This window comes from Tamandua tetradactyla, chromosome 24 (assembly GCF_023851605.1).
Source record: "Tamandua tetradactyla isolate mTamTet1 chromosome 24, mTamTet1.pri, whole genome shotgun sequence".
Classification (NCBI taxonomy): Eukaryota; Metazoa; Chordata; class Mammalia; order Pilosa; family Myrmecophagidae; genus Tamandua; species Tamandua tetradactyla.
Window position 1 is genome coordinate 12,995,545 of NC_135350.1, and position 15,932 is coordinate 13,011,476.

Below are 15,932 nucleotides of genomic sequence, written 5' to 3' on the forward strand. Positions count from 1 at the left end.
GCTTTGTGGTTTTATTTTTTGAGTGTATACCATCAACAGCTACTTGTCATCCCAGGAAAAGTAAAAAAAAAAAAAAAAAAGTGAAACACGTGCCCATTTTTAGAAAAAAAATAGGTAACATTTGATTATTCTCTTAAGTGCTTTGCTTCAAGATACACTGTGGAAACCACGTGGAACAAATATTTTCATGGTATTCCCATCCAACTCAAAGTGTTATAAAGAGTCTCTTTTAGTCTTGCTTTGGAAGAAGGAACAATACTGATGACGTCCCATAGCACTTGGGGCAGTTCTGGTTCAGTTTCTTCACCGCACAGCTTCCCGGGGAAGGCGGCAGTGAACACAGTTCACAGGTAGGGCCCTCTGTGATCTCACCCAAAAAACCTTTTGGTTACTGTTCCAGTACATGCAGTGGCTTCCTCAGCACAGGGCGCCCTCATACTACTTTTTTTTTTCATAAACGTTTTAAAAAATGATAAAGTCATTTACCACAGTGAAAATATCTTCTCGGATGCATTATCCCTTCATTGGCTCATGAAAAAAGAGAGAAAAAAAACCAATTTGTTGTGCATTGACTGTCAAAACAGAGCTATTAGGATGGTTAAGACTGGTGCTGGAGACAGAATACTCATGTTACCATTTACTGACTCCACTACTTAATAGCTGTGTGACCTTCCGCTCCTCTCTGTACCTCAGTTTCCTCATCCTTAAAATGAGGATACTACTAGCACTTACCTCGCAGGATATAATGACAAAATAAATTAATTTAGGTGAAGAACTTAGAATCCTTCCTTACACGTAGTGGTCAGTAAATTGGTTAGTACTTTCTAGTATATGCCATAAACTGAGACATTAGAAATACCTTTACCTTCATTCAACATTTTTCTAATACCTATCTCTTCAAAATTTCAGTGATGCTTTCTTTGCAGTCTCCAACTGTATTTACTGGCAAAAAACATCTTTAAATTTGTTGACACATGGTTTTTCATATATCATTTAAGCCATGTTTTAGCACATCAGGAGATAGGAGGAAAAAATGTTTTCCTCATTCGCTGTACTGTAGAAATCCTCAAAAGAGGCTTCTGAATTTGTATCCCTAACCTTAGTAAATGTAGTCTTAAATATCATAACTTTGAATACACTTGTGAACATCATAAAAAGCTGTTTTCATATTCTGGATATTCATTTTTAAATACCTTGCTTATCATGATGGCTTCGTGTTGCCATTAGGTAATATTTCAAGGCACATTTTACACTTGTGAGGTTCACCACTGATAATAACAAACACAAGTCCATTTTTCAAGCTCTCTTCTTATTCATGTCTCCATTTTGTTTCTTGCTTTTTTGTCAGATCTAGAGAGAGTCACACTGTTTTTACCTCTTCGGTAAAACAAAGAGCTCATTCTAGGAATAAGTGGCAGCCTGTCACTTCCTCATTGTTCTCCTGAGTTTGTATTATTAGTACAGTCTGCAATCTCTTGTTTCTTGGTGAGAAGGTTTTTAAGCCGCTTGTTGACTTTTGTGAGTTAGTTTCAGTTAAACCAGATAATAGGATGCATATAGGTCAGGCAAACAGCAGCTCCCCAACCCCACCCGTATCACTTCAGACCCTCTGAATGGTGGAGGCCCACTGTGCCCTCAGGAAACTGCATAAGAGTGGTGATGTCACCACTGTCAGCCCAACTAATAATTAATATTGAATAAGTATTTGTTAAACCTTTTGAATTCGTTAATCGCTGTAATATATATGAAAGGAAATCTCAGTCCTATTTTCAAAGTGCTTTCAACATAAAAAACCATATGTAATAAAAAAGTTCCCCTAAACCAACTTAAAATTTTTAATAATTTTTTATAGGAACAACTAATGAGATCATTACATCTGGGAGCTTTCAATAATAAATCTTGGAAGCTAGTGTGGGTGATACAAATTTTGCAGAGTCCAGGTCTCATAGGATCCTGAAGAGTTGCTTAATCTCTCTGGGTCTCAACCTCTAAGTGGGTTGACTTAGATTTTCTTGAAGATCCTTTCTAATCTAGCATTTATCAGTTCATTTCCTCCCTTTACTGTATTCTAGAATTCAATAGTTTCCATGTTTCTGGCATTTTCGTGAAGAAACTAAGCTTGTGGTAAATTCCTAGATAAATGTTATTCATCTTAACTCCAACTTTCTGTGAAATGTTTCCTTTTCTCTGTTGCTTTAAACTTCAAATAGTAAATCACAATCAATAATGTGGGCAATGCCACGGTGGCTCAGTGGCAGAATTCTCGCCTGCCAGACCGGAGAACCGGGTTCGGTTCCGGGAACCTGCTCATGCCAAAAAAAAAGTCAATAATGTGTCATCAAGAGCTCTACCAAAGGAAATGAACAATTACCTAAAACAGAGCACCTCTCCCAAATGACACCCAGTGCTCTATACTCCAAAGAAAGTCCCAAAAATTAATCAATTGATTAAATTTGTAAAAAATGTATCAGAGGTACAAAATTTAATGTAATTTTCATTTATAACTAAGAAAATTGCCTTCTTATCTTTAACAACGTTCCTCAAATGCAAGGCTTTAAACAAATAAATGTGTGCCTATAGACACTACATTCTGAATTTCTTATACTAGTAGATAAAAATAAAAAAGAATTTAGAAATGTTGAAGTCTAGTTGTCCCCTGAGCCTAATTTCATTGTTCTCATTAATTACACCCCGATCAATGCTAAATTCTGGATCCTTGCTGCTGCACAGCAGTAAAATATGGAGGAAAAATACTTCATGTAATTTTCTTGGAATGTTGAAAGCAAAGGTGACAAACAGCAAGAATAATTATTAAACAAAAATCATTAATTGGGGATTTGGTGCCATGCTTTCTCATCAAGGATAATAAGATCACAAACACCTTGCTAAGATATTGTTTAGGCTTGCCCACACCAAGAAACCAAGTTCAGATTTCTCTAGACATTGTTAAAAATTTGAAGAAATGAGTATAAAAAACAATTATGCAGTTGAGCGAAGATAAAGGTGTTGCTATATTTCTCAACGTATTGTATTTGGTAAAGAGTAATAGCCAACATCTGAGAACTCGCTGTGTCAGGCAGGATTCTAAGCATTTTATGTGAACTCATTTGTTTAGTCTTCATAATAATCCTATGAGGTAGGTAGTATCAGCTCCCTAATTTGACTACAATCATTTCAAAAGCTGAGGTTTAACATTACATGTCAGGCATAGCACACTAACCAAGAGTAAGAAAACTCCTTCCTGCAACATGAGGCAATTAACAACTATGACACAACAACCATCTGCCCGAAACTACTCCATTTTTCCTCCTATGACAAGATCAATCCACTTGTGTAAAGCACCAACCACGACTCACTCAGTCAAGCATCCACGCTTTGTTTCGGTACGGCGTTTCAATCGTCTGATGAACTAATAAAACCTGGGACTACCGTATGCACCGGCAGAGCTTATGTTAAAGAGGAGGATGTCCCATCCATGCACAGCGTTCTTTCATTTGGTTTTCCATCCCAAAAGATAATACATTGATATTGAAAGAGAGCTCCCTGCCACCACCTATCAGCCTCTCTTGGGAATTGTGGGTGCTTTTTAAATGCATTGAGATTAGGTGGAAATTTTTCTTCACACACCTTATTTTTTCCTCTTATGTGAAATACTTGCTATGATTCAGTAGTATAACCAAGAGCTATAAAATTTAGTAGCTTTTTCAAATTTATGCCCTGGATCTAATAAGCCTTTTAATCCATGTAGAGCTTTTAAAATTCTAAACAATATTGCTTGAATCTGTATGATATACATTTCCACGAACTGAGAGAATTAATGTTAATGACAGTAACCTTTGCAATTTCCCTGCATACCAAGGAGAGATTAAATTCCTTTGCCATTGAAAATCCTACAGTAAACAGAATAATTGGGTGTGAGAAAAATACTTGAAGATCTCCAGTAGCTTCTGCCTCCAGGCTTGCTTTTAACCTCGTAAAGAAGGATGCAAAGTACACAGGATTGGTGTTAGCAGGCATATTTTATGACAATGTTTAGCTTGACTGGTCTTCCATCTCTGAACTGTTATATAAGGATACAGTCTGTGGAAGAAGAAAGATTCTTCAAACTTTTGAAATTTCGAGCGGACAAGTGTTGAAGTGACTGCAATAAAACACTGCTTCTCATTGGGCATACCATGTGCTAAAGAAAAAGGCAGCTGCCATGACACTGTCCAATGCTGGGTAACCTAGCAACGGCCCATCCCACAAAAGAACCGCCTCATGAATGAAATCTATGCACAAAGCTGGTCTGTAGCACCCAGACAGGCTGTTCTGAATGGAGAAACGAGGTAGTTTCTTCTCTGGAAGGCCTTTTCTGTCCTAGCTTTGGGAGGGGCCTTTACAAATAAGTCAGCACATACCATGAATCACTGTCAAGGGAGAATCCTGAATCTCCAATGCCTTCGCACTCACCCGAATTCCAGTGGGCTAAGTATCCTGGGAAATACTTGGGGAACCTTGGCCCTGAGAGACATTAGCATGTTTAGTCAGGCTTGGGAGAATCTGAAAATAAAGGTCATAAGTGAGAACAGAGGGCACATACCAATTCAAACTCCAGGCTTAGGCAGAAGGTCAAGAAACGATGAGAGTAGTTTGTCTGTGACTAAAACAAGTGAAGTTTCTATACACTTGTTAATTCCCTGCCACAGAGGAAAGCGCTGAGTGATGATGTTGAGGAAAATAAAGAACAACTCCTAAAGAAAGACACGGTTACGTGCATTATCCACAACAGCTTTTGCAGGCTGATAATGCTTGCCCTATAAAATGCAATTGGAATGCATCTCCAGACGTGGTGAGACCTTTCAAGAGGCCTAACTATCCTTCTGATTTAATGCATTTTTTTTTTTACACCTGACAAAAATATGACTCACCCTCTGACCCAGCTTACTCGTCATCTTTCTTTCATGAGCTCCAGTAGACAAGATAGCTGAGGATTAACAAAACCATCTCTGTGTTAATAAAGAATCTCTGCAAAGGGATTCAGCATTCTCGGTACCTACTGCTATCCAGGTAGCACTTCCTTCACAGTGAGTAGTTTCAGCATGTTGGATGCAAGTGTTGACTGGCCAGCAAGAAGTAAATAGACAATGAGGACAATTAAATTCTCTTCTCAGGGTTTTGGTTGGTTCTTCCTTAAAGTTGATTCTAATTCTAAATTTTCACTCAGTTCCCTAGCTCTAGGACTGTCGCAATTTGGAATAATAACTAAAACTAAACTAAACACTAAGCTGCTCCATGGAATCTGAGAATTTCTTGAAAAAAAATTTAGGAATTCCTCAAAAGAAAGTCCATTCTTAAAAACTGAATTGGGAATTTGAAAGAACTTGCCAATGCTCTCCAATGCAGTACCAGTTACTGAGGCTAGTTATTGCATTTTTAACTCTTGCTTATACCAAATTTAGAAAAACTACCTCATAAAATAATTGCTGTAATGTCTTAATCAGGCAACTTGCACATATCAGAAAGCTACTAGTTTCTTCCCCTAGTTTTCTCCATTCTAATCAAAGTAGCCAGAAAGTTAAAAATGTTGAACAGATTTTATATGACTGATTTTTCAAGTAAGGAATTTATGTTATTTTTTCATCTGAGGCCTAATGTTTGATTTTTAACTCTGTATCTGGATTAAGAGATGGCATAAATTAATCTACATAAATAGGTACAATGAAACCTCTAAGTTATTGATAAATGTAAATATAGACCCAGGACTTCATCCACAGTCCAAACTATTTGATTCTCCCACTCTTGGATCATTGGCTGACTGGGGACCATTCCAAGCATGAGTTTCTATTCATAAATGTATAAACCCTATGTTTGGCCTTACCAACCAGTGACTACAAAGTCAGGGCACATTTATTTTATGCACTCAAATTATTCTGGAGGATTCCACTGAGCAAAGTCACTGGAAATTATCCCCCTATAAAATTCCCCCACGCTAGATCTTTCTGAGAGATTTCTGGCCCTGCCTCCCTCATGCTCACCCCATTTGTGGTTCTCGCCTGACCTCCCTGACCTCTGGCTACTGCACACTGAGGCCCTGATGCATCCCGGGATGGCCCCTCCCACCTGACTCTCTAGCTCAGAGGAGAGGACAGAGCTTTCATTGTACCATTTTACCTGAAATGTGAGACAGGCCTTTTTCTCATTTTCCTCAGCATAAGTGAGACAATCTCTCACTTTCAGTAAAACTTTCCATAAGGATTGGTGATAAAGGAGGGAGAGAACAATATGTAGAATAACTTACAATCACTGGCCAAGACCTATTAAGGTCTCTTTTCAAGTCAGTGCCCTGATTTACATCTGATTTATATCCACCAGACCAAGGAAAGGGTACTCCCCGGCATGGGATATGCTGCATGCGGGCCTTAGAGTGCAGGAGAAACATCGCATCTCCTGAGAGATGAAGAGAGAGTATCCCCACCACCTGAGACCTGCCTCCAAGAATCTTCACTTCTTTCTCAAGGTTAACATTCTCCCAGTAAAGAAGACAGTGGAAAACAATTGGTTTACAAACCTAGGATCAGAATTTTTCCTCCAGGAAATAACTGCTCTTGCTTGGCAAAACGCTTTGGTGCACTACTTAACAATTTTCTGAAAATGTATTTAGTTTTAAAATGTAGGCCCAGGACAGGATCGGGAAAACAGAATTGGGAGAGGAAGACATCTAAAAAGTTCTGCATAAGGATGTGGGCTGTCTGAAATAGAGAAAGGGGAATAGGTATAACTCAGGAAGAGAGAAGACCCAGCTGATGGCAGGAGGACAGCAGCAGAGAAAAAGAGACGGCTGGTAAGCCGTTCCTCCTAGATGGCAATCACTGAAGGACTTTTAAGAACACGAATGCCTAAATGTTATGTTTTAGTTGGTTGACCTGCTGAAGTCTAAGTTGGCTGACCTGCTAAAGGATGCAGGCAGGCCTGTTTTTTTTTGTGTGTCCCAAACCTTCTGCTAATGTCTGTACCCTCCTAACTCATAGATAGCACTGGTGAGTAAAGCAAGGTGGTGTCTGGTGTGAAGTGATAGAGCCTGGGAGAGGGACAGCACATGAGGGAAAGGAGACGTGGAACAGATCAATAATTCAGTGGAAATCTCTCACACCCTATACAAAAGTTAACTCAAAATGGATCAAAGATCTAAACATTAGGTCTAAGACCATAAAACAGTTAGAGGAAAATGTTGGGAGATATCTTATGGATCTTACAACTGGAGGTGGTTTTATGAACCTTAAACCTAAAGCAAGAGCACTGAAGAAGGAAATAAATAAATGGGAACTCCTCAAAATTAAACACTTTTGTGCATCAAAGAACTTCATCAAGAAAGTAGAAAGACAGCCTTCACAATGGGAGACAATATTTGGAAATGATATATCAGATAAAGGTCTAGTATCCAGAATTTATAAAGAGATTGTTCATCTCAACAACAAACAGACAGCCAACCCAATTACAAAATGGGAAAAAGACTTGAACAGACACCTATCAGAAGAGGAAATACAAATGGCCAAAAGGCACATGAAGAGATGCTCAATGTCCCTGGCCATTAGAGAAATGCAAATCAAAACCACAATGAGATATCATCTCACACCCACCAGAATGGCCATTATCAACAAAACAGAAAATGACAAGTGCTGGAGAGGATGCGGAGAAAGAGGCACACTTATCCACTGTTGGTGGGAATGTCAAATGGTGCAACCACTGTGGAAGGCAGTTTGGCGGTTCCTCAAAAAGCTGAATATAGAATTGCCATACGACCCAGCAATACCATTGCTGGGAATCTACTCAAAGGACTTAAGGGCAAAGACACAAACGGACATTTGCACACCAATGTTTATAGCAGCGTTATTTACAATTGCAAAGAGATGGAAACAGCCGAAATCTCCATCAACAGAAGAGTGGCTAAACAAACTGTGGTATATACATACGATGGAATACTATGCAGCTTTAAGACAGGATAAACTTATGAAGCATGTAATAACATGGATGGACCTAGAGAACATTATGCTGAGTGAGTCTAGCCAAAAACTAAAGGACAAATACTGTATGGTCCCACTGATGTGAACAGACATTCGAGAATAAATTTGGAATATGTCCTTGATAACAGAGTCCAGCAGGAGGTAGAAACAGGGTAAGATAATGGCCAATTGGAGTTGAAGGGATACAGACGGTGTAACAGGACTAGATACAAAAACTCAAAAATGGACAGCACAATAATACCTAATTGTAAAGTAATCATGTTAAAACACTGAATGAAGCTGCATCTGAGCTATAGGTTTTTGTTTTGTTTTGTTGTGTTTTGTTTTGATTTTACTATTATTACTTTTATTTTTTTCTCTATATTAACATTCTATATCTTTTTCGGTTATGTTGCTAGTTCTTCTAAACCAATGCATATGTACTAAGAAATGATGATCATGCATCTATGTGATGATGGTAAGAATAATGATTGCATATGTAGAATGGTATGATCTCTAAATGTTGGGTTAATTTCTTTTTTTCTGTTAATTAAAAAAAAAAAAGAAAAAAAAAGAGAAGGGATAATTGGAGCTGAAGGGATACAGACTGTACAACGGGACTGGATATAAAAACTCAGAAATGGACAGCACAATACTACCCAATTGTAATGCAATTATGTTAAAACACTGAATGAAGCTGCATGTGAGGTATAGGTTTTTTGTTTTTGTTTTTGTTTTTTTTTGTTGTTTGTTGTTTTCCTTTCTATTATTGCTTTAATTCTTATTCTGTTGTCTTTTTATTTCTTTTTCTAAATCGATGCAAATGTACTAAGAAATGATGAATATGCAACTATGTGATGTTATTAAGAATTACTGATTGTACATGTAGATTGGAATGATTTCTAATTGTTTTGTTAATTCTTTTTTTAATTAATAAAAAAAAAAAGAAAAAAAAATAATTCAGTGGAAGCAGACAATCAAAACCAGTGGGGAACACATAGCCCTCCATACCACATCACCATCCCCACCCCCCAGGAATCCTTCCGGATACAGGAGGGAGAAATCGAGTTTCCCCAGAATGTTTGAGGGAGACTCAGAGCATTTTAATTGAAATATATTATGACATGGTAGTTCTTGCACGCCATGGGCTTTGGGAATTTCAGAAACTCCAACCCACTCTCAAGGATGTGGTCTGGTCTTCTGGCCCTATGGAAGAAATCTCAGTGCAGTCCAAGATAAGAATGTGTTTTGAAGTCTAAGTTAAACTGATTGTTCATGGTTGCCTCATTTTAGATGTAAAATGAAACAACAGTAATGGTTGCCAAAGCCCTCCTGCTTTCTTTTTCCCTGAGGCAGACTCATCCTAGTTCTATCTGTGCATCCCCAAAACATCAACATCACCAATAATTCTACTATGGCATCTCCAGTTCTCCCTCAAGGCACATGTCATCTCAGACCTTTTCTTTATCTTTTGACACAGCAGAAGACAGTAACAGGTGCACATGAAGAAGGAAAAGGAGTTTGAAACAGTAGTCTGGAGTTCTAGGATGTGGATGTCCACCTCCATGTAGAATTTCCAAGAAAATGATGTTGGAGTTCTAACTTATTTTTTTCATTTTTTTCCTTCAAATCACAGGATATCCTCCTATTGGAATGGACCTCAGAGCTCAAATCCTATATATTTTTCTTAAAGTTATAAATACTGAGATGTCACATAATTGTGCTCTAGTCCTAAAACTAGATAAATGGCTAAGAACAGTAGGTTTTCCAGGATGTTGATATTTGTAAGAGACTCCACTTTATAATTCAGTAAAACAAACAAACAAACAAAAACCCTAAGTAGATCACTGAGGTGTTCATTTGGTCAAAAGACTAGGTAAAGTAATGTACTAAAACAAAAGAAAAATATATGACAATGCGATCATTTATCAATAGCATCATTACTATGCATGAAACAAGGCATTTGCATATTATCTATTAAGCAAAATAAATGAAACACACTGCTAGCATTAACAGATTTAGCAAATATAGGATGCTCAAATAAATTTAAATTTCAGAAAAACAATAGCAAAAATTCTAATATAGGTATGTCCCATGCAATATTTGTGACATACTCATACTAAGCAATTACGTAATTCTTTAATCTGACAATCCTACATATTATTGCATTTTTATTTCTATCATTACATGCTCTGAGAAAAAAAAAATCATTCACCATGAGCAATTCCCCTTTACTTGGAAAAAAAGGTCTAATAATTCCTTTGCTTCTCTCTTCACATTAAAGTGAAACAAGCCAAGGTAAAGCATTGTTTTCCATCATTTTATATTTTTCTAGACAGGCTTTCCCAACTAGGGTATGCAGCACTTAGACATTTTGCATGTTGGCTCATTATTGTGTAGAAAGAATATATTAGAAATAGTACGTGATTTATAATGTTTGCAATAATACATATTACACATATATAATTGATAAACAAATATGCATCGGAAGCGTATATCCACATTGCTATTTTTTAACAGATGGGGAATTTAAGACTACTTAAATTCAACCAATCAATCATACTAAATGAGGAATTATTTCAAACGGATTTTCAGAAAAACACATTTGTAGATTATAAGATAAGGTTTTGAATTTACTTAATTAATTAATTACTAGTCTATTTACTTTTGATGGGAAACAATTTCTTGCTCTATTCTAAATAATAGCAAATGATTCTTGCATTCCAACTTCCAAACTGTATGTTAAAAATCTGAACAACCCCAAACCAGCCTAAAAACATAAATTTGTTTAAAGAACTACTTATCATGTCTTCATAGACCCTTAAAAGCTTTAAAAATCTTGGAGAAATAGGTCCCAAATATTGGGCAAATACCCAAAAATGTAAATAATCACTATCGCTTTCATGAGATTTGTTTTTGCTGTTGTTAAAATCAAATCATTACCCTTTCATTAGGAAATCCATCTCTGAATGGAACTTCCCATCAGTTGATGTTATAGAAAGACAACCACAGAACTGCAGCTCTACGAGGGTACTCACTCAAACCGAGTACATTTTTGTATTTTTAATAGGCATTTTTTTTCTGATTACAAAAATACAAACAAGTTGTACACTTTGAAATTATTTTGACCACAATTTTTAATGTAAAACTATCATTGGATTTTTCAATATTGTATTTTTCCATGTGCAAAAAAATATTTTCAATTATTAGAAAAAACCAAGCCACACTTAGAAAATACTGCTACTTTATCACTAATAATGATTTTAACAACAATAAAAATACTGGTAGCTGTTAACATTTATTGAGTGCGTATTACATGCCAGGCTAGGTTTTATACACTTGACGTGTATTAACTTAGATTCTCAAATCAGGCTGCCTGTTAGAATTACCAAGGGAACCGTAAAAGAAAAAAGATGGGGAAAAAAGTGATGCTGTTTCTACCTCCAGGAGAAACTCTGATCTAGACTTACTGGGGCAGCAACCTGGACACTGGTGATTCTAATATGCAGCCAGGATTGAAAACAAACACATTGTCCCAATCCTGGCAACAATCCTGGGAGGAGGGTATGATCATCTTTATTTTATGGTGAGGAAAATGAGACAAATGGCTCACAAGCAGCAGAGTTGGAGTTTGAACACAGCCAGGCAATCTGGCTCCAAAATTCACGCTCTTTACCACTAAGCTATCGAATCCCTCCAAGATCGCAAACCATGGCATATTTGGGAGATGCTTTCATTCACATACTATGCATAAAAGATCATTTCTGTAATTTCTTTACAGTTAGATTTTTATCCCCCAACTTTGTGCATGACTGCAGCTGAAAAAACAAATAAGATTTTGATCACGGAATTACTATCCTCTGCACATGACTGGAAAGTTGACCACGTCTTAGCCAGTGTTAAAATCCATGATTTCACTGTTCACTGCTAAAAGTTATCTACCCATTTGGCTAACTTAGTGCCCCAGGATTCCTCCCACAGCTAGCTCCCTAAAGGTTGGCCGGTTCTTCCTCGCTCTTTATTTACTAAGAAAGTTCGTATAAATAATGCAGCTTCAGTTGTCAAACAGGAACAGGTCCTTTTCCCGACTGATCTTTCTTCTCTGGGGCAAACAGGCTTGAAAGTTCAGAAGTCACTGGCCAGCAGTTTTCTTCACTGCTCTCCTCTCCTACTATAGCTCAAAGAGAAATTATCAAAATACTCAGGTGATTAAAAGAAAAAAAAAATGAATGGAAAGAAAAGCTAATTCTGTGTTCCTAGCCCTTGGTTTATCTAGCTGGCAGTCACATGAGTAAGGACCTTGCATCAGTTTACTAGAATCGTGTCAAACCATGAAGTGTTCTTCCTGCTGGGTCAGGTTGGCCACATAAGCAGTCTGTCTCAATGCCAAGGGCAACTAATAAGGCAAGCAGAATTTACATGAGGGAAAAATAGACCATGGCACCATATCTATTTAGAGAGGAGAAAATACTATACTCAATTACAGGGTGTTACAAGATGTGACATAGGCATTTATCAGCTTCATTGAGATGTGGAATGTAAAATATGGGGTTTTAAACAGTGACCTGCAAGGCACAAGAGAGGAAAGAGGCGGAGAGTTGTGAGGTGGCATCCAGACATTCCACACTTCCTGGGGTCTGTGCCATGTCTTTGCACTGTTCAGGTAAGGCAAAAAATTATGGTATGATTTGATCAAAGAGATTTAGCCAAGACATAGAGTCCGAGAGGACATTTATTAAGCACCTACTATCTAATCTCCACAATGTTAATTGTAGTATGCATATTATCTCATATGAACCCTATAAAATCCTGAAAGGTGGGTATTATTATTTTCCCAGCAATATTCCAATGTGACTCAACTATTAAGTGGGTAGCATGAATTTGAAATGAGGTCTGTTTGCTTCTAAAACCTGTGTTCTTTCCGCTCCATGACACACTTTCCCTAACTCATTGCCTCTATTTTGGGCTTCAAGTTTATTTGACGCAATCTGCCTCAGCGAAGCGCAGGCACTTCCAAGCCCGTGGCCGGGATGGTGAGGAGCTCGAGGCACAGGCTGGCCTTCTGGAGGAAATCAGGCTGTTCCCTGAGACCCTAAAGCAATGTAAAAGTTCATTTCTGTCATTTTATTGCTCTTTCAGGTTCTACTCCTGCCTTGTGACTCTTCTTTCCCGGTTGGCTTCCTGGTTGGCTCATGCCACCACGCCTCGCCTCCAATGCATTTGGTGGTGCCACTCTCGTCCTCTGACAACCACTCTAGGGAAAGTTCTCCCACCCCAGAGAGACTCAAGTCTACTCGATGTAACTTTGTCCAAACATTTCCCCTGCCTCACACGGCTAACTGAGAGGTTTGTGGGGTTGTTTTTGTCTTTTGTCATCCCCTTTTAATTGTCCTCTAGGACTGTGATCAAGCAGGACGGGAAAGGCTTCTCGTTCTTTCAGTGAGAACATACGGAGCACACACTCTGATAGGAAATGTTCCAGGTGCAGGGGATGTAGGGATGATTAGAATGCAGGTCTTTCCTCAAGCATGCTTGCTACTCAGCTGTTAAAATGAGTATTGCCGAATGACAGAGTCCTAAGCTTCTGAGTGAAAGGACCTGATTTCCTCATTTGTAATTACTTTAATGGGAAAGCCAGGACAGAAGCCTAATTTGGCAATTTGGCTGAGTTCTATTTTCTTTATTCCCGCAATTGTGTGCTGTCTTCAGAGGTTTCTGTTCTGGAAACTTAACTGTTTTTCTCACTCTTCTTCCTTCTGGAGGTCAGAGCTCTCCTCAAAAGGGCAAGTCTTCAGGGAAGACAAGAAGTGAGAGTCAGCACAGCCTATGCTCTCCAACGGATAGAAATGATGCCTTGCCTGAGCATCAGTTGGAGACCCACGTAGGGATTAAATAAAGGGATTTAACAGTAAGAGGGAGAGACTGGGAGAGAAAAACAGAGAGACAGAACAGCTAGAAAGAGACAAAGAGAGAAAGAGACTGAGAGAGAATGTTTTTCAGGCAAGGGTCCCTAGGCAGGATTGTTATCTGCATTCAGTGAAACTCCTGTATCTCCTTGATTAAAAAGGCAGTTAATATTGGGGGAAGGTTGGAGGGCATTGCTTGTTTAGCCGTTGTTATTTCATGGCAGTTCTCAAAGTGACAATGCACCTGTTGCTAAAACACTAGCCACGTCAGAGCTTCAAAAGCGGCAGATTGAGGGGGGGAGGAGTACAGAGTTAATCTGAAACTTAGGTAAATCTTCAAAATGATAGATCGTGTTTGTTCATAATCCCTTTCTGATATTTCACTGATGTTTAACACTTCCTGCGCTCTTACACAAAGTGATAAGAAGGAAGGACTTTTTTTCTTTATGGCTTAGACAGCTGCCAAAAAAAGAAAAAAAGCATCTGTTTCCCCAGTTTTCAATATAAAGGTAATCAACCCAGCGAATCAATTAAGTATTTAGATATTCCTCATGTCAGGATATAGACAGAGGCTTATGTGAAAAGAAGTGTTCAGCTAGAGAAAAATGAGGCATTTTCACTCACACATGAAAGAACAGTTTGAGATCCAAGATTTCTTATAGTTAGTAGCAGATTAGCTAATAAAGAAGTAAATATGCATCTGAAAACAAAAATTGAACAAACATGTGCACCCCAAAAGAAATCATAAAGAAGTGCCCCGGTATACAAAACCCAATGAACAGTTATGTGACCCCAGTTTCCAGGAGGGTGTGAATTCATTTTAATTGAATTTATTACTTACCCACACAAGTGGACTTCTCCTTCCCGGAGGGAGGACCTTCAGAACAGTTCCAGGGCTGCAGTGCTGAGACACCAACAAAACTACATTTAAAAACTACTGACAACAGAATAGCAAGAAAGGGCAGCATGATCGTGTTGGGTTTGAACTTTCAGTAGAAAGTAACTGGGTTTTGCTCGAGCCTAGCCCTGGCTGAGTGAGTGTGTCTGACCCTAAGCGTGTCCACCCGGGTTGGCCTTCGGCCCCGGGGCATTTTTCACTCTTGCTGTTTTGCTGCTGCCCTCCAGCTCCTTCCCCTCAAACTCAAAATAGCTTCCAAATGCAGCCTGAAAGGGACGCTCCAGGAAAGATTTCCTTAAGTTTTTTTTGGAAGCCAGTAAGAAATACCTGACACTCTTATGATAAATTTAACAGAGCCGAACAGCCTGCACTCTGCAGGACTGCCACAGACTTCGCGGTGACAGGCAGAGTGGGGAGGCAAAGGCGAGAGAGAAAAAAGAAAGAATTGATGGAAAGTTCCAACCACGACCCCTTGGATGAGGCTGAAAGAAGAAATATGTAGATACGATTCCTCCCCAAACACACTTTCTCTTTTTTTGAAAAGTAGGATGACTCCCCTTTCCTTTTTAAAGCTCTTTTGGCTCCGCCTCCTCTCCTTTAGTGACACTTGAGTGAGCCTCTGTTTGCAAATGCGAATGTGGGCAATTCCACACTGCAGGAAAGGAGGGACGGCTGCCAAAGAGGAGATAAGTTGCGACTCACCATAAATATTCCGGACAGAACCAGGGAAAGAGCAATTAGGGGGACGTGGAGGAGCTAATGGTGTCTTGGAGGTACCTGCTGAATATTGCCTAGGTTTTAATATCTTGAAGAATGAAGACAGAATTAAACTGGGCAGCATAAATCAACAGTGAACATCACCTATGACAATTCAGATTTATAATAACTGATCATTCACATGAGCAATAGTGAAGATAATTCACCTTCAGCTCATTATTTGAATAAAATGTCAACACCAGTGCACATTCCTGGAGCTTAATCTTTTTTCTCTCTCTTCTGTATATTTTATAGCGGAATTTGAAAGATTATTCTTTCCAAATCAAAGGGAAATCCCTGAAGCCAAATGAAGAGATACAGTATGCACAGACACTTTTTCTTTCAGCATGAACATAATAAAACATTGTGAGGGGGCAGGAGTGCAGGGAA

General features: G+C 38.5%; 1 protein-coding gene across 2 annotated transcripts in view; it reads right to left on the reverse strand.

Moving 5' to 3' along the window:
• Window positions 1-15,341, reverse strand: part of EGF (epidermal growth factor) — a 141,863-nt gene extending 126,522 nt beyond the window's left edge. Inside the window, exon 1 of one of the 2 annotated variants that reach the window (XM_077142552.1) lies at window positions 14,730-15,341. In XM_077142552.1, the coding sequence (XP_076998667.1) occupies window positions 14,730-14,856 (127 nt within the window). In that variant the 5' untranslated portion in view covers window positions 14,857-15,341. The remainder of the gene's footprint in view (window positions 1-14,729) is intronic. The other variant, XM_077142551.1, reaches the window with a different exon arrangement.
• Window positions 15,342-15,932: the final 591 nt, after the last annotated feature.